This window comes from Plectropomus leopardus, chromosome 20, assembly GCF_008729295.1.
Source record: "Plectropomus leopardus isolate mb chromosome 20, YSFRI_Pleo_2.0, whole genome shotgun sequence".
NCBI lineage: Eukaryota > Metazoa > Chordata > Actinopteri > Perciformes > Serranidae > Plectropomus > Plectropomus leopardus.
The window spans coordinates 26,284,948-26,307,002 of NC_056482.1; the positions used below are offsets into that span (position 1 = coordinate 26,284,948).

General features: G+C 37.1%; 3 protein-coding genes across 3 annotated transcripts; 2 read left to right on the plus strand and 1 right to left on the minus strand.

The window, feature by feature from the left end:
• The first annotated feature begins 5,014 nt into the window (after positions 1-5,014).
• Positions 5,015-10,213, plus strand: LOC121959706 (peptidyl-prolyl cis-trans isomerase-like). Its single transcript, XM_042509166.1, has 5 exons — positions 5,015-5,220; positions 6,740-6,770; positions 8,726-8,814; positions 9,571-9,743; positions 9,831-10,213. Exons 1-5 carry the CDS (start codon positions 5,152-5,154, stop codon positions 9,964-9,966), a joined length of 498 nt encoding a protein of 165 aa, XP_042365100.1. The 5' UTR covers positions 5,015-5,151; the 3' UTR covers positions 9,967-10,213.
• A 1,505-nt stretch (positions 10,214-11,718) lies between these two features.
• Positions 11,719-13,613, plus strand: LOC121959837 (peptidyl-prolyl cis-trans isomerase-like). Its single transcript, XM_042509349.1, has 5 exons — positions 11,719-11,849; positions 11,947-11,977; positions 12,911-12,999; positions 13,088-13,260; positions 13,339-13,613. Exons 1-5 carry the CDS (start codon positions 11,781-11,783, stop codon positions 13,469-13,471), a joined length of 495 nt encoding a protein of 164 aa, XP_042365283.1. The 5' UTR covers positions 11,719-11,780; the 3' UTR covers positions 13,472-13,613.
• A 6,104-nt stretch (positions 13,614-19,717) lies between these two features.
• LOC121959442 (dual specificity protein phosphatase 26) lies at positions 19,718-21,539 on the minus strand. The gene is made up of 2 exons (XM_042508712.1): positions 21,290-21,539; positions 19,718-20,528 (listed from the first exon to the last, which is right to left on the minus strand). The coding sequence occupies exons 1-2, from the start codon at positions 21,537-21,539 to the stop codon at positions 20,317-20,319; spliced, it is 462 nt and encodes a 153-aa protein (XP_042364646.1). The 3' UTR covers positions 19,718-20,316.
• Positions 21,540-22,055: the final 516 nt, after the last annotated feature.

A 22,055-nucleotide genomic window follows, 5' to 3' on the forward strand; every position in this document is an offset into this window, starting at 1 on the left:
ATTTATACTCTCTCTGAGTGTGGTTACGTGTATTTATACTCTCTCTGTGTGTCGTTAAAGCTTCTTCCTGAGCTGACCAACCCTGACGAGCTGCTGTCGTACCTCGGCCCCCCCGACCTCCCGAACAACAGCAGCGATGACCTGCTGTCTCTGTTCGAGAACAACTGACCGCCGCCGCGTGTTCGCTCACCTTCCAGCTCCTCCGCTCGCTGTAGCCCCGCCCTCATTGGTTGAAGACAGCAGCGTCTCCGTCGGCGTCCTCCTCTTCCTCTCCTGTGTGTGTGTGTGTGTGTGTGTGTGTGTGTGTGTGTGTGTGTGTATCTTTGTCTTTCTGAAGCGTCCTGCTGACATTCATCCCGCGCGGTTATGGAGGAAGAGGCGGGAACGCTGTGGACGATGAAGAAACCGCAGACACCGACTCTGCAGACCAGCGTTTAAACTATAGCACAAAGCCTGAAGGATCCGATCTGCAGTATTTACGTCACAGGTGTATCAGATGAAGCAGAGGATGATGGGAGCTGAGGCGTGTTCACGAGGCGTTAACGGACACGTTAAATCAGTGGTTCACAAACTCCTTTTTTTTCAGTCGTGGCGACCTTTTGCACGCACACATTCCTGCTCGATTATTTTCTCTGCTGTTTACCTCGAGATCGAAATATAAGATTATCATCGTGTTAACGGGAAATTCGCCGCCTTTTACGTGGATTTTAGCCAAATGTTGACGGTTTATGTGATTATTGAAGCTCGTCAGTTCGTGCTTTATTGACCGAGAAAGTTGAGCTGCAGATTCGGTTCTTCCTGCATCCAGCGGCGTCATTTTAAAGTGACGGTGACACAACGCGGGTTTCTATTAACGCTCAAATTGCGCAAATTTAAAAAACTCCAATTTATCGCTAAAAAAGTTTTTACTCACATGAGGTGGAATTTCAGGCGATTCAAAAAAAGACGTATTTTGCAAAAAAAACTTTTTGACCCGACGTAGCCGCGATCACGAGCTCGATCACGTCACAGTTTAGCAGAAAATTCAGCGCTGAAGGAAATCAGAAGCGGAAGATTCGGGTGGTGACGTGAAGTCGTGCGACCTCGATGTTGTGCGTTTTTTGTAGCGACAGCTTTTTGCTTAATTTACGGTTCAAAACTCGCAGACGTTCATCTGCGAAGGTTATCACGCTGAACAAAACAAAAGTATCATAAACTTGCATTCGTCACAGATTATTATTTTTGGCGATAATCGAAAATCCCAGAAGGTTTTTGACGAGGGAACCAGTGCGATGCTGACTTCCTATTTGCCGTAAAAAACATTTAAAAAAAAAAACGTCATCCCTTCACCGCTCTACAGAAATAAAGCTGCTAATGTTTTGAACATCCATCGCCATGGTTACTGTAACGTTATCGCCAGAGGAAAAAATCTTGCAATGTCAATTTTAGCGACATTTCAAAAATAGCGTTTAAATTTTGCACAAATCTTTAAAGGAAACCCGCCTTTAGCTGCAGGAAGAGCGGCACGTCGCCTCAGCTCTGAGTGAACATCAGCGACAAAATCGGTTTTATTCTGTGTTTTTTATTGGAACGTCCTAACGGCTGATTTGATTGGACGACGAGGCGTGCGTGCTCCTCTCACGTCGGTCTGTGCAGGAAGATCAGGGAGGAAGATGTTTGCAGCCGCGGCACTGAACGCAGAAAACTCAATTTTCTCGCTCAAAAAAGCACAAACTGAAGAATTTTTTGCACTCTGATCCGACAAAATGTGGCCGATTTTCCCGTTTAAGTTTCCAGAGTTGTGAGATTCTTTTTTGTAATATTTTAAACGGCCGTAAAGCCCCCCGACCTACGAGCTCTCAGTCTGCGAACCGCTGCAGTAAAGACTAAGGCTCGTGATGTTTATATTTTTCTTTTTGTCAGTGACTCCCGTGAAAAAACCAAAACCAAAAATGTGTCAGTCCGTCTCTCAACACAGTTAATACTTTTATTTTTTAAATAGGTAATTTTCTCTTTTATCAAAGAAACAGGAAATAGTGCATTTTTTAGGGACTATTTTCAGCGGCGGATTAATCCACATTTGAGGCAGCACGACGCTGTTTCTGAAATTGGTTTTGGTCTTTTTAGGGGATTTATTACGGGGTTCGTAAGGTCACGAAAAACCTGAAAAAATCCAGGAGACTTGAAAATTCAGAATTTCCTGAAAACTAAATATACCATAATTTTTAAAATAAATTTTTAAACAAACCTTTTTAATAACACATCGTGTGTTTAAGGACCATCAGAAATGTGAAAATACAAAGATATTTCGTTTTTTCCGGTTTTCGGCTGTGATAAATGGTGCCGTGTTTTGGTGGTTTTTAGAGAAATTTAAGGTTTCAACAGTGATTTCTTTTTTCTTTTAAAACCACTCAAAAAGAATTTTAAAGAAAAAATTCACCAAATATTTTAAAGGAAAAAAGGCATTTTTTATTTTAAAAAAACCAAGATGATTTGGAAGGCGTGTTTTCTCTAAAAATCACAAAAAAAGCTCAACCTTTTTTTTTTCCACCAAATATTTTAAAGGAAAGAAACAGTTTTTTAAAAGAAAATGTGGGTTTGGAAGGCATGTTTTCTTTTGAAAAAAGATATATTTAAAGAAAATTAGCTGATTCTGAAGGCATGTTTTCCTTAAATATCACCCAAAAAATTTTAAGGGAAAAAATGCCATTTTTTAATAGAATACATCCAAATTTTTCAGGCATGATCTCCTTAAAAAATGCCAATTTTGTTTTCTGAATTCAGTGTTTTTTAAATAATATTTATTTTAAAAAATAGTCTAAAAAAGCTACTATATTGTAAAGAAAAATAACCGATCACGAGTATCGATGGTCGTTTCAGAGAATCTTTAAAATTTGCCTCAAAGTCGTGGAAATTTCTGGGTGAAAATGAACCCCGTCACGAACAAAAAGAAAATTATAAATAATCACCCGACTTTAACGCGTGATGATGTAAGATAAGGGCAGCGGTCACACTTTTGTGTCTCCGTGACGACGGAGCAAAAGAAAACAGAGTGACCTCGCGTGAGGAAAACGATGTACAATAGACTTTTTTTAATTTTACGACATGAAGTTTGGAGCGCGCTGAGGTTCACTGCATCTCTGACGTCCTTCAGCACTGTGAAATATATAAAAACTCATCTCTCCCTCTGTTGGTTTCTCCCTCTCTGGAGGTTTTTTGTTTTTCTCCGAGCATACTGTAAATGCTGTGTGTCGTGGCATTTTCTGCCATTTGAAAGCTATTAGTATGTTTTAAAGTCATGTATAACCCATCTTGACGCGGGTTTATGTACTGTATAATCAGCTGTTTTCATTAGAGAACGTGTGTGTATCAAATGAATCGTTAATCATGGTAATTTTAATGTTATTTAGTTGGATAATGGATCATTGTTGGCACTGTATACATACTGTATGTTAGAAAATTATAAAGCAATTGTAAAAAAGGTCATACGGATGCATGTGTGGCGCCAAACCGCCAGCTGAGTCATGCGGTTAAAAGACGCACAGGAAGGATTATTCTTAATACCACTTTTTAAAAGCTGGCGGTTTTTTTCTATGGATGATTTAACCCTTTGTGGTCCAGCAAGGCAAGAAGGAGAAATTATGTTCTTTGCAAATTGAGCAACACAGTGATGTTATATTTGGAAATTGTGGACTATTTAACTGCAAATTTGCTAGTAAAAAAAAAAAAAAAGAAGTTTTTTAATATGTAAACTATTCCACATATTTTGTAACACATTGTAATTGCCATTATTTTCTATTTATTTTTTAATCATAATCGTCATTGTACCTACAGTTTCCTCGTCCCTTTCCTGAATCTCAGAATCTGAATTAAAAATCACTTTATTTGACAAAAATAATTTGTTTTTGGAAGCTCTGATATTCGTTAACCGGCCGGTTCAGAAATATTTAAAGGGACAGTTCACAAAATCAAAAATACATATTTTTCCTCTCACATATAATACTTTTTATAAACCGATATCGGCCATAGAGATATCTGACTTTCATTGAAAAATACACACATTTTGGGCTGAAAAGCTGTTAAAACAATAGCAGGTTGCTAAAAAAATAAATTAAAAAAATCCATATTTTGGAACTTAAAAGCCACCGAAAAACTACGCAGAGAACTAAAACATAAACATGTAACGACTAACTACTAAACTTTTTACTAATACCTTTTACTCATGTTGTGCTAATTTTGGGGAAATTTCTTCAGTTTCTTTCTTTCCATATTTTTGAAAGAAAATAAGTCAATTTACTCAAAGTTTCAAAGGGTTAAAGGATCTCGGCTCTTATTCCACCTCTGATTTGGATACTTTTTAAAGCACGTTTCTAACCATTTTGGTGCTTCGGAACAAATATTTCCAGATTTGAATAATTTGCTTAAAATCATTGAACCTCACCAGATATTTCGGATGAGTTTAACTAAACATTTTTAGCACACAAGTGTTTTTTTAAAAACTTTTCTCCCACAGCTTTATTTAACAAAAAAATGTACAAAGTAAATCAGACAAACAAGAACACAAACATACATGAGAACACAAATAAGAAGATAATAATTAGTAAAATATATATATATCAATGCATAAACCAATTTATTTTAAAAGGACACGGGCAGAAATAAAAATAATGCATATTCATATCACATCAGGGGTTTTACCAAATAAGTTTTTGTAGTAATCTAAAAATGTGTTGCTTTTTTTGTTATTTATAAGAGAGAAGAAAGATAGAAAAAGGAGTGTGAACATACATTTTTTGTTTGTGGATAAAAAATTTGGCCACTAAAATAAAAAAAACATAATTAAAATATTTATTACTTGTATCTTCATAATAGTCAAACACATCTTTTAGTGTAAATCATGTGTGATATTACAGTAATTTATCTGTTTTTTCTCATCAGAAACTGATATACGGGTCACCAGCGTCTGACCCCGCCTCCTCTGCGCTCCTATTGGTCCCCTCTGGTGTCTGTCAGAAGCGGGCGTGGCTGTGATTGGCTGTCGGCTGCCTTTACATCAGCGGCTCACACCGCTTCAGAAATAAAGACCTAAATAGATCCAGAGCATCTCACGCGCTGCTGGACGCATCGGGCGCATTTTCTCATCATTTCCAAACCGCACGCGCGCTCATAAACATGGGAAACCCGCGAGTTTTCTTTGACATCACCATCGATGGAGCCAACGCCGGCAGGATCGTGATGGAGGTGAGAACAGCGCACTTTAAATGTTGCCCCTTTTTAAAACATGTCTTTATTTTTTAAAAGTTAATTGAGGTTTAAAATCTTCAGGTGTGAGATTTCCAAAACGGCCGGAAGCTGACAGACATTTTGCAGAGCGTCAGCTTGTCTCGTGCAGCTGCTGGGCTTCCATTTTGACAGCGTTTTGCGTGCATATTTATTTATTTATATCCTGGCGTGGTGAGATTAATTGCACGAGTACAGAAAACAGCAATTAAATTAAAAATGTGATTAAAAGTGTGTCCTGCAGAGATGGCAACCCGCCGGAAACGCCCAACAGCTGCAGCTGATTTAACAAACGCTGCGGGTCAAACGTGCAGCTCAGGCTGCAAATCTCTGCCTGCAGCTGATTTTAGGTGTTTCATTTCTGCATGTCGGCCTAACACAGATAAAATCATGATTCAGAAAGTTAATCAACCGTTTAGATAACAATTCAAACAAAAAATGCCAAATATACACTGTTTTCAGCTCCTCGTGCATGGAAATCTTGCATTTTCTTATTATATATTTGAATTATTTTATTAAATATGTTTGGGTTATGAGCTGCTGATTGGTCAAAACACGACATTTGAATAATTTAGATTTAGATCAAGAAAATGTATTGTGACATTTGTCAATAAGGAAGCACATCCATAAGCACAAAATGTCCTCGAGTATATACGTAGGTGACACGCCCCTTCGTATATTTACAACCTGCAAATAGATAAATACAATACTCTAAATAATACATAACAGGTAAATGAAAGCATAACGGCACAAAATATAAATATATGATAAAAATGTGAACAACAAAAATAATAAAATGATATACCAACTATAAAACTGTAAAAAAGAGTGAAATGTGAAAAGTGTTAGAAAATGACCTGAAAAATAGTTGAAAGAAAGGGAAAATAAACAAGAAAACAAATGAACTGGTAAAAGTTTTTAAATAAATATAATAATTCTGGAAAATATTTTTTTTTAAATTATGATAATTATTTTTAAAAAATTGTTTTCTGCACAATGTAAAAAAAAATACAAAGAAAATAACCTGAAAAATGGCCAAAAAAGGAGAAAACAAACAAACAAAGCAAGCAATCGAGCAAGAAAATAAATAAGTAAAAGTGCTTAAAAGTGATAATAATTCTGTAAAGTAAATGTGAAAATAGGTCTATGATCATGACAGAAAATATATCTTTCTTGGCATTGTAAAAAGCTGAAGAAAATTACCTGAAATTAGGATGCAAAAGACAAAAAAAGTTAAAATGAGACGAAACAAATAAATAACCAGGAAAAAGTGCCTACAACTTCATAGTTTTCCATAAAATAATTTTAAATACATAATTATGATAATTTTAAATATAGTTTCTGGATATTTTTTCTTTAAATTTAAAGGTTTGTTAAAGTTTATTTAAGGATTAAAAGTTTAATTTTCCTGTCTATGCATTGTGTGTCCTCCACTTCTGCAGCGTCTTTTTTACTCACTGAAACCTTTCGTGTTTTGCAGCTTCGGGCTGATGTGGTCCCAAAAACTGCAGGTATGATCTCTGACTGTGAAGCTGCTGCGGCTTTTTCCAGACTCCCAATATGGATTCATGTGTTGTTGAGGAAACTATGCGTCCCCATTAATCTGCAGCTGAGAGTGGATCTGTTTATGGAGGAGACTGTGGCTGACTCAGAGTGTGACACCACCGATTAACCCTTCAGGGCCCACGTTAATATCACACACACACTCGCATCGCTCTGCATGAAAAATACGCTTTTCAGTGCTAATCATAAATATCAAATATTCATTAATTTTCAGAATTTTATCCCTTTAATTGTCAGGTTTTTGTCATTATGCTGCTAAAAAAATTCAAACACCACATGCAGAGTAGATTTATTTTTGGATTATCACAGCCTGACATATGTCAATGATTAGCAGTGACATTGATTTTTAGACAGTTATGTTTTATGCCAACATCAGTGCTAATCATAAATATCAAATATTCATTAATTTTCAGAATTTTAACCCTTTAAATGTCAGGTTTTTCAGTATATATTATTCTAATATACTACATGCTAAGTTGATTTTATTTAATTATATTTTTTTATGATCACAGTCTGAGATTTGTCAGTGATTAACTACAGCTTTGATTGTGACAGTGCACCTAGTGTGTATTTTATAATTGCATGTATTTCCTCCATATGCCAAATATGGTCAAAATGACCTCATCAGGTGGTAAATAGTCAAAAAGACAAATTCAGAGTCAAAAGCCCCAGAATGACACCCAGAAATAATACAAGTCCTGTTTTTCTGCTCTGATGGCTGTGGGATCAAAAATGTCAGTTTGAATGGGTTTCAATGGAGCATTTTTGGACCTGAACAGTCTGAATGTAACTATTTAGTTTCCACAGTGTATTTTAGACTTATTGTAGGAGCTGAGCTGCAAATTCACTGATTACACTCAAATACACAATCTGGACTACATTTAGGACACATGCATCAACACACACACAATTATCAAAAAAATGAAGAAAGAAAAGTGTAAAATGCACCAAACGGTCAGTTAAGGGTTAATAAAGCCTGAAGAGCTGTTTTCGGAGCTGAAAGTGTAAACAGTGATATGCTGCTAGGTGCAGTCACTGCTGTGATTAATATGAAAGGGAGGATGAAGAAAAAGGAAAATGCAGACTTACACTGTTTTCTTTGTCCCAACATGAAAACCGTCCTGATGCATCAGTGACTGCGGCTGACTTTTGTCCCACTTTGCCATTATTAGTGATCTGACCTCGTTTCTACTCAGATGGTGCAGAAAAAATGGCCTATATGCGTCCTTTGTGCATTTAGTAATCTCCACAGTTACACAGCTGCAGATGTCAGATGTTATCAGCGTCCTACTGTTATTTTACAGAGTCAACACTGTAAATTACTCTCTCACCTTTGGCTGTTGGAAAATAAATCCCATATCGAAGCAAATGACTACAGAGAGACACGAACGACCACAAGGAGACTTAAAGCAACTGCAAAGTGATGCTAAGCAAACACAAAAAGGTGCAAAACAACCCCAAAAAACGATGCAAACGACCAAAAAGAGACTGAAAACAACTATAAATGTACATAAAGCAACCACGAAGAGACGTAAAACAACTGTAAAGATGCAAAAAAACCACGAGCAGATGCTAAACAACCACAAAAACATTTAAAATAACTGCAAAGAGACATAAATGACACCAGAGAGACGCAACCAGACACAAGAAGACTCAAAATAACTGCAGAGAGACGTAGAGCAACTGCAAGGAGATACTAAACAAAACATTTAAAATGACATAAAGATCCAAAACGACCACAAAGTGGCTCAAAACAACCAAAAAGCTTTAAAACCACGCAGCTTAAAACTGATGCAAGCAGGGCGAAAAATAGTGTTCAACAGAGCTGCCAGTGATGGTGCTTTTTACCTAGATATTACATATATTTCTTATTCTTATGAAGTGACATGTTTTTATTTTGCAGAAAATTTCCGAGCTTTGTGCACCGGAGAGAAAGGTTTTGGGTACAAGGGCTCCACGTTTCACCGCCTCATCCCTAAATTCATGTGTCAGGTACAGTGAAGTCCTGTTTTCTTGTGTTTTGATCGCCTGTGGGGATTTTTTTGGTTTGTTTTGTTTCTCTGGGTGCAGATGCAGGAGACACACCCGTGCATTTGTCCCCCTGAAAAAAGAAACATGAAAGCAGCAAAAATTAAAGACGTTTAAACCACAGATTGATGCAGAAAAGGCACAAATGTGTGCATAAAAATGCACAAAAATGCAGGAAATTTGTGTTTGATGCTCGAAATTTTCCTGAAAGCTACGTACACCGTCGTCCTGGACCACTAGTTCCCAACCTGGGGCTCCTGACCCCCTTTTTGATTCACCAAAACTGGATGGGGTCCTGAGGCCTTCTGGATTTCAGAACTAAGAAAACTTAAAAAAAACATAATAATGGGCGACCTCTAGTTCACCTGCTAGAGTGTGTGTCCCACATGCCGAGGCCTTTGCAGCGGTTCGATTCCCAGCTGTGGTCCTTTGCTGCGTGTCATTCCTCCTCTCTCTCTCCCACATGAATCTACAGCTGTCCTTTCAATAAAGGGAAAATCCCCAAAAAATAATCTTTAAAAAAAAAAAAAAATTAAAAAAATAGGAAGAATTAATGTTTAAAAAAATGTAATACAGAGAGAATCAAAACTTTAAAAAAAATATGATAAATAAACCATTTTATACAGATTAAAAATTGTAAAAAAAAATCTCAAAAATACCAGGAAAATTCATCTTGTTTTTTTTTTTGTTTTATTTTAAATGTATTTATTTTTTTCTCAGGGCGGGGACTTTACCAACCACGATGGAACCGGAGGTAAATCCATCTATGGCGAGAAGTTTGCGGATGAGAACTTCACGCTGAAGCACGCAGGCCTGGGCACTCTGTCCATGGCCAACGCCGGCGCCAACACCAACGGCTCCCAGTTCTTCATCTGCACCGCCAACACTGACTGGTGAGCTCCGCTTTGAGCCGCGCTGAAGCATCCAGGTCCAGTTTCCGATGTGCGTCTCACATACTAATCGAGCTCTCTGCTCTGCAGGCTCAACGGGAAGCACGTGGTGTTCGGCAGTGTTGTGGAGGGCACTGATGTTGTCAAGGCGATGGAGAAGCAAGGCACAAAGAGCGGCACTCCCAAAGCCAAGGTCGTCATTGCCGAATGTGGCGAGCTGAAATAGGGCGACAAAAGCTGCTCCAGTTCAGCCTGTTCCTGTCAGAAATCCTCCACGTCCCGCCGAATATTTAAAAACGGTGTGTATCTGCAGCATCAGTAGGAAAACACCCGACTTTGTCCTCTAAAAGACGTTTGTCTGCAGTGTTGATATTCATTCTGTTATATTTTGTAACCTCTTTGTACCCTTCTTTGTTAACAAAAATCAGAATAAAACGATGCTGATGGTGTAAATAAAACAAACTGAAAGCTTGCTTTGTGTTCGTCCTCTCGTTCACAGATCGCATCAGAACGTGACCCTTATGGCTCGCTTTAATATCACACACTCCAACTGCTTTGAGCTCAAAATGCACTTTTTAAAATCAAGTTTAAAGAAGAAAAAAATCAAATAAAAAAAAATCATTTTCTACTTTCCTTTTAGTTCATTTTTAACCATTAGTCTTAATCATAAATAGCAAATATTCATTTATTTTTTTAATTGTAAACTTTAAATGCAAGGTTTTTGTCATGATGTCATGTTTTTAGATTTAGAAATAATTGAATAATTTTCAGAATTTTAACCCTTTAAATGGCAGGTTTTTCAATATATAAAATTTTAATATACTACATGCTAAGTTGATTTTATTTTTTTATGATCACAGCCTGTGATTTGTCAATGATTAGCAGCAACTTTGATTGTGACAGTTCACCTATTTATTTTATAATAGCATGTATTTTCTCCATATACCAAATAAAATAAAATACAAGTCCTGTTTTTCTGCTCTGATGGCTGTGGGATCAAAAATGTCAGTTTGAATGGGTTTCAATGGAGCATTTTTGGACCTGAACAGTCTGAATGTAACTATTTAGTTTCCACAGTGTATTTTAGACTTATTGTAGGAGCTGAGCTGCAAATTCACTGATTACACTCAAATACACAATCTGGACTACATTTAGGACACATGCATGAACACACACACACACACAATTATCAGACAATGAAGAATGAAAAGTGTGTAAAATGCACCAAACAGTCTCTTAAGGGTTAATGTTTTTGGTTCAAAACAACAATAAAGTTTAAATGTTTCTATGGTTGCAGTTGATATGTTCACCAGTAGAGGTCACTACAGTCACATCAGTGATGTGTTGTCAAAAACTTAATTCAGTGATGGCTTAGATGATTTTTTTTTTTAAATTCTCTTAATTTTCACTTGTAATATTTTTATTCTCTCATTCTTTATATGTTTCTGTTTTGTTGATTTATTTTTTAGTATTTATATAGCACTTATATATAATCTAAAATATAAAAACAGCACATATAAAAAAAGAAAAAAAAAACATCAAAAAAGAAAAAAATAAAAGCAACTCAGGAAAACAAAAGTTAAAAAGCAAAAGAAAAAAACAAAAACAACAGTGGAATTAAATTTTTAAAAAGAGCAGTGCAAGACGAAGCGCATTATATTCATAAAACAAGCCTTTCAAGAGAAATTATGGCAACTCTCCCTTCACACCTGGACACATTTCCAAACCTAAAACCGCCGCTGAACCTCAGCTTCAGACACGTTTGTACACGAGAGTTCCCACTCCGCTCATTTCCTCAAACCTGGCTGTCTGGTTGTGACTCCGCCTGCGGATTTATCTACCTGCAGCGCTGCACAGGTAGCCCCGCCCTCCTTCACTCCTATTGGCCCATTCGTGCGTCTGAGAAGAAGCTCGGCTGTGATTGGCTGTCACCTATGCACAGCGGCACGTGGGAACACCTGTGAAGAGATAAAGTGCGCGTGAGGCGTCGGTCACTCAGGTGCGTTTCTCCGTCGGATCGTCGTCTCTCCGCAGTGAAACATGGCGTTACCCAGAGTTTACTTTGACATCACCATCGGCGGGAAGCCAGCAGGCAGGATTGTGATGGAGGTAAGACAGAAAAGGAGCTTTTATTTAAGGTTTTTAAGCTGTGGTGAATGTGTGAAGGTTTTATGACCGTGTTTTAAATCCGTGTTGTGTTTCGCAGCTGCGCTCTGATGTGGTCCCAAAGACTGCAGGTAAGATTTGACATGTGTGCAGTTTCTGCACTAAAGTTTCTCATGTTTTCCTGCATGCACGAGGCTGCTCTGGGGTTTTTCCACGCGAGCGGGTCTGTGATTGGCTGAGAGGCTTCACCTGAGACTGTGTGTTGTGAATATGGGGCGAGGCTGTCGTTCAGGCGGGAAGTGACAGCCTGAATAACGAGTTTCGGCGCCAAAAGTGGGTGTTAACAGTTATAAGGAGTGCTGCCATGATTAATAAGTAGCAGGAAGAGACAGTGAGCAGAAAGATCTCTTTGTTTGCTTGAAATTTCCTGAGATTTACGTTTGATTTACAACAATATTGGTGCTTCATGCAAACAGAAAACCTGCATTAATGACTTTTTGTGTCTCATAACCATTTTTAGTCATAAACTGATTTTCTAATGGCTCAAATGCATCGCTGAAGCAGCCGTCTCCACCACAAAGATGCAGAGCTACTACAGACACGGCAGACACAAAGACATTCAAAGATGCTAACTGACTACGAAGAGATGCAAAATGACTACGAAGACTCTGAAAGATGCAAAGAAACACAAACTACTCAAAAAAACAAACAAAAAAACAGACTAAAGAAATGCCAAATGCGTAAAAAAGACTTCAAAATGACTACAGAGACTTCAAAGATGCAAAATGACGACAAAATTGCACAAAGTGACTACGAAAAGATGCAAACGACCACAGAGAGATGCCAAATGTCTACAAAGCCGTGCACGTGTCCGGGGCCTGTCATCTCTTATCAGCAGCATTGCAGAGCAGTCAGACGGGTAAAGAGGTCGATAAATTATTGATGCAGATGATGAAAAAGTATTCGGCCGCCTGTCTGCCGGTTCGAGGCCTCTGCGCTAAAACAATGGTGCTTTTTACTTTTAATATGAACCATTTTAATAAAGTGACGTCCTTATTTTCCAGAAAACTTCAGAGCTTTGTGCACCGGAGAGAAGGGTTTTGGCTACAAGAAGTCTTCGTTTCACCGAATCATCCCTGAGTTCATGTGCCAGGTACAGGTGTTTTTTAACGCTCCGATTTAAGCGGAGCTGCTGCCATGTGCTGCACAGTCGACTGAGTCTTTGCTTTTTGTGGTTTTAGGGCGGCGACTTTACCAAGGGCAACGGAACCGGAGGTAAATCCATCTATGGCGAGAAGTTTAAAGATGAGAACTTCACGCTGAAGCACACAAACAAGTACGTTCTGTCCATGGCGAACGCCGGCGCCAACACCAACGGCTCCCAGTTCTTCATCTGCACAGCAGTGACTAAATGGTGAGTGCCGCTTTAAACCTTTTCCTGCTTCACTCACAAATACTGTCTCGGGTGGTTTCAGATATTTGTCCTCTGCAGGCTGGACGGGAAGCACGTGGTGTTCGGCAAAGTCGTGGAGGGCACTGATGTTGTCGATGCGATGGAGGCCGTTGGTAGCCAATCAGGCACTACTTCACAAGTGGTCACCATTGCGGACTGTGGTCAGCTGTAAGGCAGTAAAGCGCCGTGAGCTCGGCCCGTTCTGTCAGATTTAAGAATATTTTGTACCTCCGAAACCGTCCTCTAAGGACCGCACTAATGAACCGAAATCTGAAACGACGCTGATGGGGTAAATAAAGCAAATCCAAAGCTCAGCTTGTGACTGTCCTGTCATTAACCCTGCTTTAATATGACACACACTCGTATCGCTCTGCTGCACACACACAAAAAATCTAAATCAAGCAATAAAAAAAATTTGCATTCATATGATTTTCTACTATTCATTTATTTACATATATAATTTTTTTTTTTTTTTTTAACAAATACAAGTCCTAATACCAAATATTTATAAATTTTAAAGAATTATAACCCTTTAAATGCCAGGTTTTTGTCATGATGCCACTGTTTTTAGATTTAAAAAAAATTGAAAAATTATTTTTTTTAAAAAGTGAATTTATTATCACAGTCAGGGATATGTGTTTTAGCTGGTGTTTTTTTTATTTATTTTTTTTTTTTTAGTAATCTTACAGCTGCATCAGTGTTTGTTTTCCTGGTGTAGATGTTTAACCCTTTCAAACCTGAGCAAATTGCTTTGATTTCTTTCAGAAAGAAGGCAATGAGCCCCTTGGGGAAAAATGACCCAAACAAAAGCAAGAATTTTGTAAAGTACAAGAAATTACCTGAAAAATGATTTAAGAAAAAATGTAAATAAAATAGTGTGTAATTGCAAAATTAAGCTTTTCCCTAGTGTTTAAATCTTCATTTTGCTTCAGACATACATACTGTTGCACCTCTTTAAATGTTGTATTTTCCATGATTTGTATGCGTTTTATACGCTCTATTTTTATTAATAAAAGTCAGTGGGCTCATATTTTATTTTCCATCTTATGAAGTACTTCTGTGTGTTCAATTTTTTTATTTTAAAGATTTTTTTTGGCATTTTTGCCTTTGTTAGTTGGGGACAGATCAGCGGTGTGGAGGGGGGGGGGGGGGGGGGGGGGGGGGGGGGGGGGGCGACATGCAGCAGAGGGCTGCGAGCTGGACTCGAACCCGCGACTGCTGTGGCACAGCAGTGCCATTATACATGGGGTGCCTGCTCAATCCACTAAGCCACTAGATGCCCCTGTGCATTTAATTTTTTATCTTTATTTCATCTCTTTACCAGTATTTTCATTTGGGTTTTATCCACGTGAAGATGCGTTCTGTGCTTTCTGTTCTGATTTTATTTTATTTTTACATGCTGGTCTTATTATGTATTTTTGTCTGCTATGTCTTTTTATGTGAAGCACTTGGTGCATTTTTTTTCTTGTAAAGCACGTTGGGCTGCATTTCTTATGTGAAGCTGCTATACAGATAACATTTATTATTATCATTATTATTATTAAGTGCAGTGCAGTATTTACCTGAGAGATGTAGAGTAAAAGTATAAATCTTTTATTTAATACAAATTACAATACAACAGCTCTGAGATTTTTTTTTTTTATTTCTGATTAAGTACAGAATTTATCAAAACAAAGTTATCAATCAACGCTCCGTGTAATTCACAATAAAAACATAGAAAGAAAAGTTTAAAAACCACCTCGGAGTACACAGATTAAGGCATCAACATCTCGTTTGCCAGTTTCTCCTCCAGTGAACCTCAAAGAGAGTGATACAAAAATAAATCCAAAAGAATTCAAGTTTTCCTATAGAAAGGTCTCTGTAAGAAAACAAAGATAGAAACGGGAGTCGAGACCGACGACCAATCACGGCACAGAAAAACCACAAATACAAAACACACAGATCCAATACAGCAAAGGTAAAGACGGTTCGAGAGGACCCGTCGGGAAAATATCCTCGGGTAGAATTTATTTGATTGTTTCCTCTGTGTTTAAACTGAAAAGCTTTAAATAAAAAGGCAGATTCTGCACCAGGACATCGTTTTATTTAAGAGTCGTAACAAAGAACGTTTTTTTTTTTTTTACCCAAAATGTAACACGAGGAGTTTCGTCAGTTTATTCTGGACTTTGGGAGTAACATCACAATTCTAATATTATACAAAATAGGCCAATTTGAAATATCCAAGATCTCATTAAAATATTTTTTATGCAGTTTAGGGCCTTAAGGGTCTGATGTGGCCCCTTGGGTCAAATATTGGTCCCCAAGTCGCCAGCTACAAATGGTATCAATTTAACACATAATGCAAACAAACGGTAACGTAACAAACAATAGTGCTTTCCAAGGCCACAATACCAAACTCTTTTCAAAGGAATAGTTTGAGTTTTTAGTTTTTAGGGAAATATTTGAATCTTTGAGAGAGTTTGATGAGAAGATTGATGCCGCTCGCATGTCTGTGCAGAAACGTGGTCTGCTTTAACGTGTCCTCGGAGACTCAGCGTGCTTTGTTTTGGGGGCCACTTTTGCAAAAATGACTGAAGGCCAGGGGCCAGTCGCAGCAGCCCGATACACGTTTCCAGGATTTTAGGACATTTCTTAGATTTTAGTACATTTCTCAGATTTTAGGACATTTTAGGAATTTAGAAAGGTTCTAGGATTTTAGGACAATTATAGGACTTAAAAACGATTCAAGGATTTTAAGGCATTTTAGGATTTTCAGAAATTTGTAGGAGTTAAGTGCGTTTCTCAGCTTGTAGAACATCTCTAGTATTTTAGAGACATTCCTAGGATTTTAGTAAATTTCTAGGATTTTAAGACATTTCTCAGATTATAGAACAATTCAAGGATTTTAGGACATTTCTCAGCTCTTAGGACATTTTAGGATTTTAGAATATTTATTGGATTTTAGGACATGTCTTAGATTTTAGAACAATTATAGGATTTTAGGATGTCTCTACTATTTTAGGACATTTCTCAGATTATAGGACCTTTCAATGATTTTAGGACATTTCTCAAATGTTAGGACAATTCAATGATTTTAGAATGTTTCTTGGATTTTAGGACATTTCTTAGATTTTAGAACAATTATAGAATTTTAGTATTAAAAGACATTTCTAGGATTTTAGGTAATTTGTAGGACTTAAACGCATTTATAAGATTGTGGAACATCTCGTATTTTTGGAAAGTTTTTAGGATTTTAGTAAATTTTAGTAGATTAGTAGATTTTAGGACATTTTAGGATTTATAGACATTTATAGGAAAATTTTAGGATATGTTATGGTTTTAGGAAATATCTTGGATTTTATGATGTTTCTCGAGTTTTAGGACATTTCTAGGATTTTATCAAATTTATTGGATTTAATAACATTTCTAAGATTTCAGGATGTTTGTTGTGTTTCGGACATTAGGGTCTTAGCTAGGACCTCTGTCGGGGGTGTGGGGGATCCTCCATTGGCACTTTTTTAAAATGTTGTTTTATGCACTCTGACACCTTATGGATACTGAAAGTACAGGCATCTCATCGGAGGCCAGATTTGTCACAAAGTTAAAAATAATAAGTCACTTCAGTGGTTTGGTCTGAGCCATGCTAGCTGTTTCCCTCTGCTTCCAGTCTTTATGCTAAGCTAAGCTAATCACCTCCTCAGATCCAAACTTAGAGTTTTTTATCTTTTCACCAAACTCTCAAACGTCAATGAGATTCTTAAAAAAAATCAAACTATACCTTTAAATCTCCACAGACTGTACAAATCCACAAATCTGCTTTTTATTTACAATTTTCTGCACATGAGCTAAAGAAATTCGCTCGCCTTTAACCCTTCAGCTGCACGTCGTCACGGTGATGTTAAAACAGCACAGACGAAGACCACGAGTCACGCAAAAACATGTTTGAGGTAATCATTAAAAACACACACGAGGATTTTCTGAGGGCTGGTTTGAATTTCAGCATCGGATCTTCTGTTGTTTTTTTTCTTTAGCATGAGAACGACGAGCCTCACGTATTGACACCAGGACGACAGAGCGGACTTTGAACGCCGAGCGCTCTCCTGACATCCGGGCAGTTGGTAGCTTTTGCAATGGCACATTTGTGGTTATGGTCTTCCACTGCGCGTCTGCTCTAAATGCTCCTTTTGCTGGCATTTTAAACGATCACTCAGAGGACAGCTGTGGACAGCTAACAGTCACTGTAAAGGTGAAGTGATACACCAGACTGAAGTCATTTTACAGCCTCCTGTAGAGGCTGAAGCACCATTTGGACTGGATTTATGTCTCTGCGGGAGGCAGGAGGAGTTTTTACTGAAATTTGACCGTCTTCTAGTGAAGTGTTTGTCCTCCTGTAGTTTAAATCCCACCTCGAGCATCTTTTTTTTCACTTTAAAGTGGGTCTTTGAGTCTTTTCTGCTCGTTCTTATATATTTTTTCTTTGCTTTTATGGTGAAAATGGAATAGCATAAACATTTTCACTAATTTGATAAATTGGCCAATTAAAGCCAATTTGTACGACGATTTTACAACCATCAGGAGAGCGAGAGCTGGGTATTCTCTTTTGAGCCATATTAGTTTATATTTTGGCGTACTGGCACTACTACATGTATGCATAATTAGCCATTATTAGTTCCTGTTTGCAGTGTACCTATGGATGTGCAGAAATTTTCTTTTAATCATTTAATTACTTTGATACTGGAGAAAACTTAAATGCATGTTCTGATTCACTTTTTGTCCTCTGATTTATATGCAGATTTCTGGGCGTTTATTCTGGATGGACATCAAAGATAACAACATCTTCAAAATATGTAAGTCACACCGAATCAAAAAATATGTGTTTCACGTCTGTGTGTTCAAATGAGTTATGACTGCGGGAAAGAGTGCAATTTGGGACTCAAATTCACCTCAGACAGTGTCTTTGCCTGGCTTTGTCCTAATTTCCATTATATTCTATTACAGACTGTATCTTGTTTAAAAATATTATGCTTAAAAGGCCTTCAGAGCAATGAGTTAAACTGATGGTTTACTTTAATATCCAAGAAAACTTTTTAAAAAATGTACAAATTCTCATGCAAGTTCTGATGCACTTTTATCCCCATTATTTCTGTGCAGATAAAGTTAGTCACACTGAATCTAAAAATATGTTTCATGTCTGTATGTTCAGATTTGACTGAATTATGACACAGAAAGAGTAGAAGTGAAGTCGTGTTTTCACCTGGTTTTATCTGTTACAGTAAAAGCCTGCATTTATTTGATGGTTAAAGTGAGTTAAACAAAACTTTTCATTCTCATCCAAATTTTGATTTTTTTTCCCCGCTATGATTTCTATGCACATTAATGGACGTTTATTCTGGATGGACATCAAAGAAAATTATATGTAAGTCACATTGAATCTAAAAAATACTTTGTTTTGACATTTTTGACTCAATTTCTGTCACTGAGGACACTTGTGAATATTTCATTCCTCCACCTCCTCCTGTATTATCACCTCGTCCAAATGGGCTTCAGTCTACGAGATGAATTCAACATCGTAACGCACAAGATATATAATAAAAATAGAAAAATCAAGGACTGTGATTATTTGAAATACATCAGATTGAAACAATACACTGAACTTGGAACAGAAATCGTACTGTAATACTGCATATTCACAAACTGGTCACGGGTAACAGTTATTGTGACAATAATCACGATAATCGACAGGCTACATAACTGTGCTGGTTTGGACCTGGACTACGACTAGTGTGTGACTTGATTCAGAGCACTTAATGACACTTGCTGAATGTAGAAAAAGTACGTCGAGGGAAGACCTGCAAACTACGGTCTTCTTTCTGAGGGCTGAGATCACAGGTTTAACCCTTCGTTTGGATTACAAAAGACGGTATCGCCCAAAAAAATCAAGCACGGAGCTCCTCGAATGCCAGTTTCTGAGCTCAAACTGCAGATAATAATTATAATAATAATTCAGAAAATAACAGCACTCATGATTTTACTGGTAATACTTTCAGTGTTGTTTTCTCTACATTTAACCACTTAGCTGTCTGTCACTGAACCCTGCACGCTGTTTTACTCACTTTATGAGTAACTTAACTAAAATTAACTTTTTTAAAATTGATTTTACCTTTTGAGCGAGAGGGCTTGGTTTGAAACTTTGAAACCTGAGCAGACTGGTGTGATTTAAAAAACAAACATGGTGGAAAAAAAGACCATGAGCACTTTGATAATAAATTTTTCAAAAATTGCAAAAAAAAAAACAACCCCAAAAAACAATTTAGATTTAAAAAACAAACAAATGAAAATTTAGATTTTAAAAAATCAAACTAAAAACAAAAAAATCTAGGGAAAAATGTTAGGGGAAAATTAAAAAAAAAAAAATCTTTTATTATTTTTAGCACTTTTTAAGTCATGATTCTGTTTTTACTCTTTGTTTATTTTCAGGTAAATTTCTCGTAATTTTTTTTTTTAACAAAATTTTAGCTAGACTTTTGGCCCATGTCTTGTTAGGAAGCTTGTCGCCTTCTCCCATATTTGCTCAGATTTTAAAGTGTTAAACTAGTAACAGACCATAATTGCTATCATTAAACCCACCATCATAAAACACACTTGAGTCAAAGGTGACTCAAACAAAACTAAAAGTCCAGGTTGAAAAATACTGACGTATTAGTAACTTTAACTGAGTTTTTTTCTGGAGGTGAACTGGTGGCAAAATATCAGGTTTAAGTCAAAAGGAGTGGTTTGAAATTTGATTAAAAAGTAGAGGGAGAGCATTTTACTCGGATTTTAGCAATCCGCGTTGTTTCAAAATCTCAAACACAAATAAACAACAATATCAAATAAATAAGAAATAAAAATGAATTGATATCAAATTCTGCTATCACCTGCTGCCACAGTGTCAAAAACCCACCAGCTGCTCCTTACTTGGTCCCGTTACCTCCCCCAGTGTCACCAGTTTAGCTGCTACCTCAGGTTGTGTGTGTGTGTGTGTGTGTGTGTGTGTTTTCAGCTCTGCGGCGACGTCTTACGGCTCTCCCTCAGGATGCCGTCCAGGCCGTTGAGCTGGCGGAGGAAACCCCGGTTGGGCGTGACGCCGCGGTGGTCCTTGACTGTTTTGATGGCCTCCACCAGCGTCAGGTTCTGTCTGATCATCAGGTACGCCAGAACCAGCGTGGCTGAGCGGCTCACTCCCACAGTGCAGTGGACCAGCACCTTACCTACACACACACACACACACACACACACACACACACACACACACAGTTTTGCTATTTGAAATCATACATTTTTAAAGGGATAATTAAATTAAATGTAATTATAATTTTTTTTTAAAAATTAATTAGAGGAGGGGGATGGCTTTTTTTATCCTCCCCTTTTAAATGAAAAGAAACTCGCCAAAAAATTTAAAAGAAAAAAAACCACAAAATGTTTAAAGAAAATAATCACCAAAAAGTTTTCAAGAAAAACAATCGATGCCATTTAAAAAAATCACAAAAAAATGTTTTAAGAAAAAAAAATCTGCATTTTATTTTTTAAAGTCACAGAAAAAAAAGAAAAAAAATAGTTGTTTTTTTTTAAATTATAATTACCAAAAAAATTAATGAAAAAAGTAAAAAAAAATCACAAAAATAAAAACAAATATCAAAATTTTTCAAAAAAATTGACAAAAAATTAAATCGAAAGAAAAAAATCACTTTTTTTAAAGAAAACAAAATCATCCCTTCCAAAAGCATGTTATGTAGCATACACTTAAACTGACTTTTTTTAAATTCGGCAGCCTAAATATGTTACTGACCCCTCCACTGCAGTAGATTGCTTTGTTTCCATGTCAGAAATCTACTGTATGTGATACTCTGTCCTAAAATAATCCTTCATTAGTCTGTGAATAAGCACCTCGTACAGCCCCTCTTTAAAATATCTGAACTTTCTCTTCTTGGCCGCAGAGCAGCAGCTTCATGTGTCCAGAAGTGTGACGAACCTCCGCTCGTGAGGGCTTTGTGGATGAACTCAGCAGCAGGATAGAAGTTGACGCTCATGTCGAAGGTGGGCGAGTCGTGAGCCTCGATGCCGTGGTAGGTGATGTTCATGCCGGCGTAATACTCGGCTCCGCCGCGCCACTTGCTCTGGGCACAGTTGAGGATGTGTGTGATGCCAAGTTTGGCCAGCTCCCGCCGGTCTGATGCAATATCTCTGCAGAGAGCAGACGTTTGCAGCCCAATATCAGACATCAAACTGAATCTATTTTCTATTAAAAACAACTTTAAATGCCAGTTTTTTGTCACGATATCACAATGTTTTTAATGGAAAGAAACACAAAAAATGCATCATTTTTGATGTACTTCGTGCAAAGCAGTTTTTTTATCATCACAGACTGCGATATGTCAGTGTCGGTTTATACATTATTATTTTTTGTGCAGTATCAAATACTCTGCACACAAAATGCACTTTTCAAAATTAGGCTATAAAAAATATTGAATATGTTGATGTTCTACTTTCGTTCGGTTTGTTGTTGTTTTTTTTTTAGCAGACATCAGTCCTAACTATAGATATCAAATATTCACTGATTTTCAGAATTTCAATGCTTTAAATGCCAGTTTTCCTCATGATGCCACAATGTTTTTAGATGAAAAAAAAAATAAACAAACATGAAAAATGAATTATTTTTAATATACTACATGCTAAGTCGAGTTTCTTTTTTTTTGATCAGCAGCTACATTGACTGTGACAGGTCACCTAGTGGAAAT

Excerpts from the sequence above, each read along its gene's own strand:
- LOC121959706 (XM_042509166.1), top strand. The coding sequence starts at position 5,152 with ATGGGAAACCCGCGAGTTTTCTTTGACATCACCATCGATGGAGCCAAC. Across the intron at positions 8,815-9,570 it reads TCCCTAAATTCATGTGTCAG|GGCGGGGACTTTACCAACCA; the intron begins GTACAGTGAAGT and ends TTTTTTTCTCAG. Across the intron at positions 9,744-9,830 it reads TGCACCGCCAACACTGACTG|GCTCAACGGGAAGCACGTGG; the intron begins GTGAGCTCCGCT and ends TCTGCTCTGCAG.
- LOC121959442 (XM_042508712.1), bottom strand. The coding sequence starts at position 21,539 with ATGTCTGATATTGGGCTGCAAACGTCTGCTCTCTGCAGAGATATTGCA. Across the intron at positions 20,529-21,289 it reads CAAAGCCCTCACGAGCGGAG|GTAAGGTGCTGGTCCACTGC; the intron begins GTTCGTCACACT and ends GTGTGTGTGTAG.
- LOC121959837 (XM_042509349.1), top strand. The coding sequence starts at position 11,781 with ATGGCGTTACCCAGAGTTTACTTTGACATCACCATCGGCGGGAAGCCA. Across the intron at positions 13,000-13,087 it reads TCCCTGAGTTCATGTGCCAG|GGCGGCGACTTTACCAAGGG; the intron begins GTACAGGTGTTT and ends TTGTGGTTTTAG. Across the intron at positions 13,261-13,338 it reads TGCACAGCAGTGACTAAATG|GCTGGACGGGAAGCACGTGG; the intron begins GTGAGTGCCGCT and ends TGTCCTCTGCAG.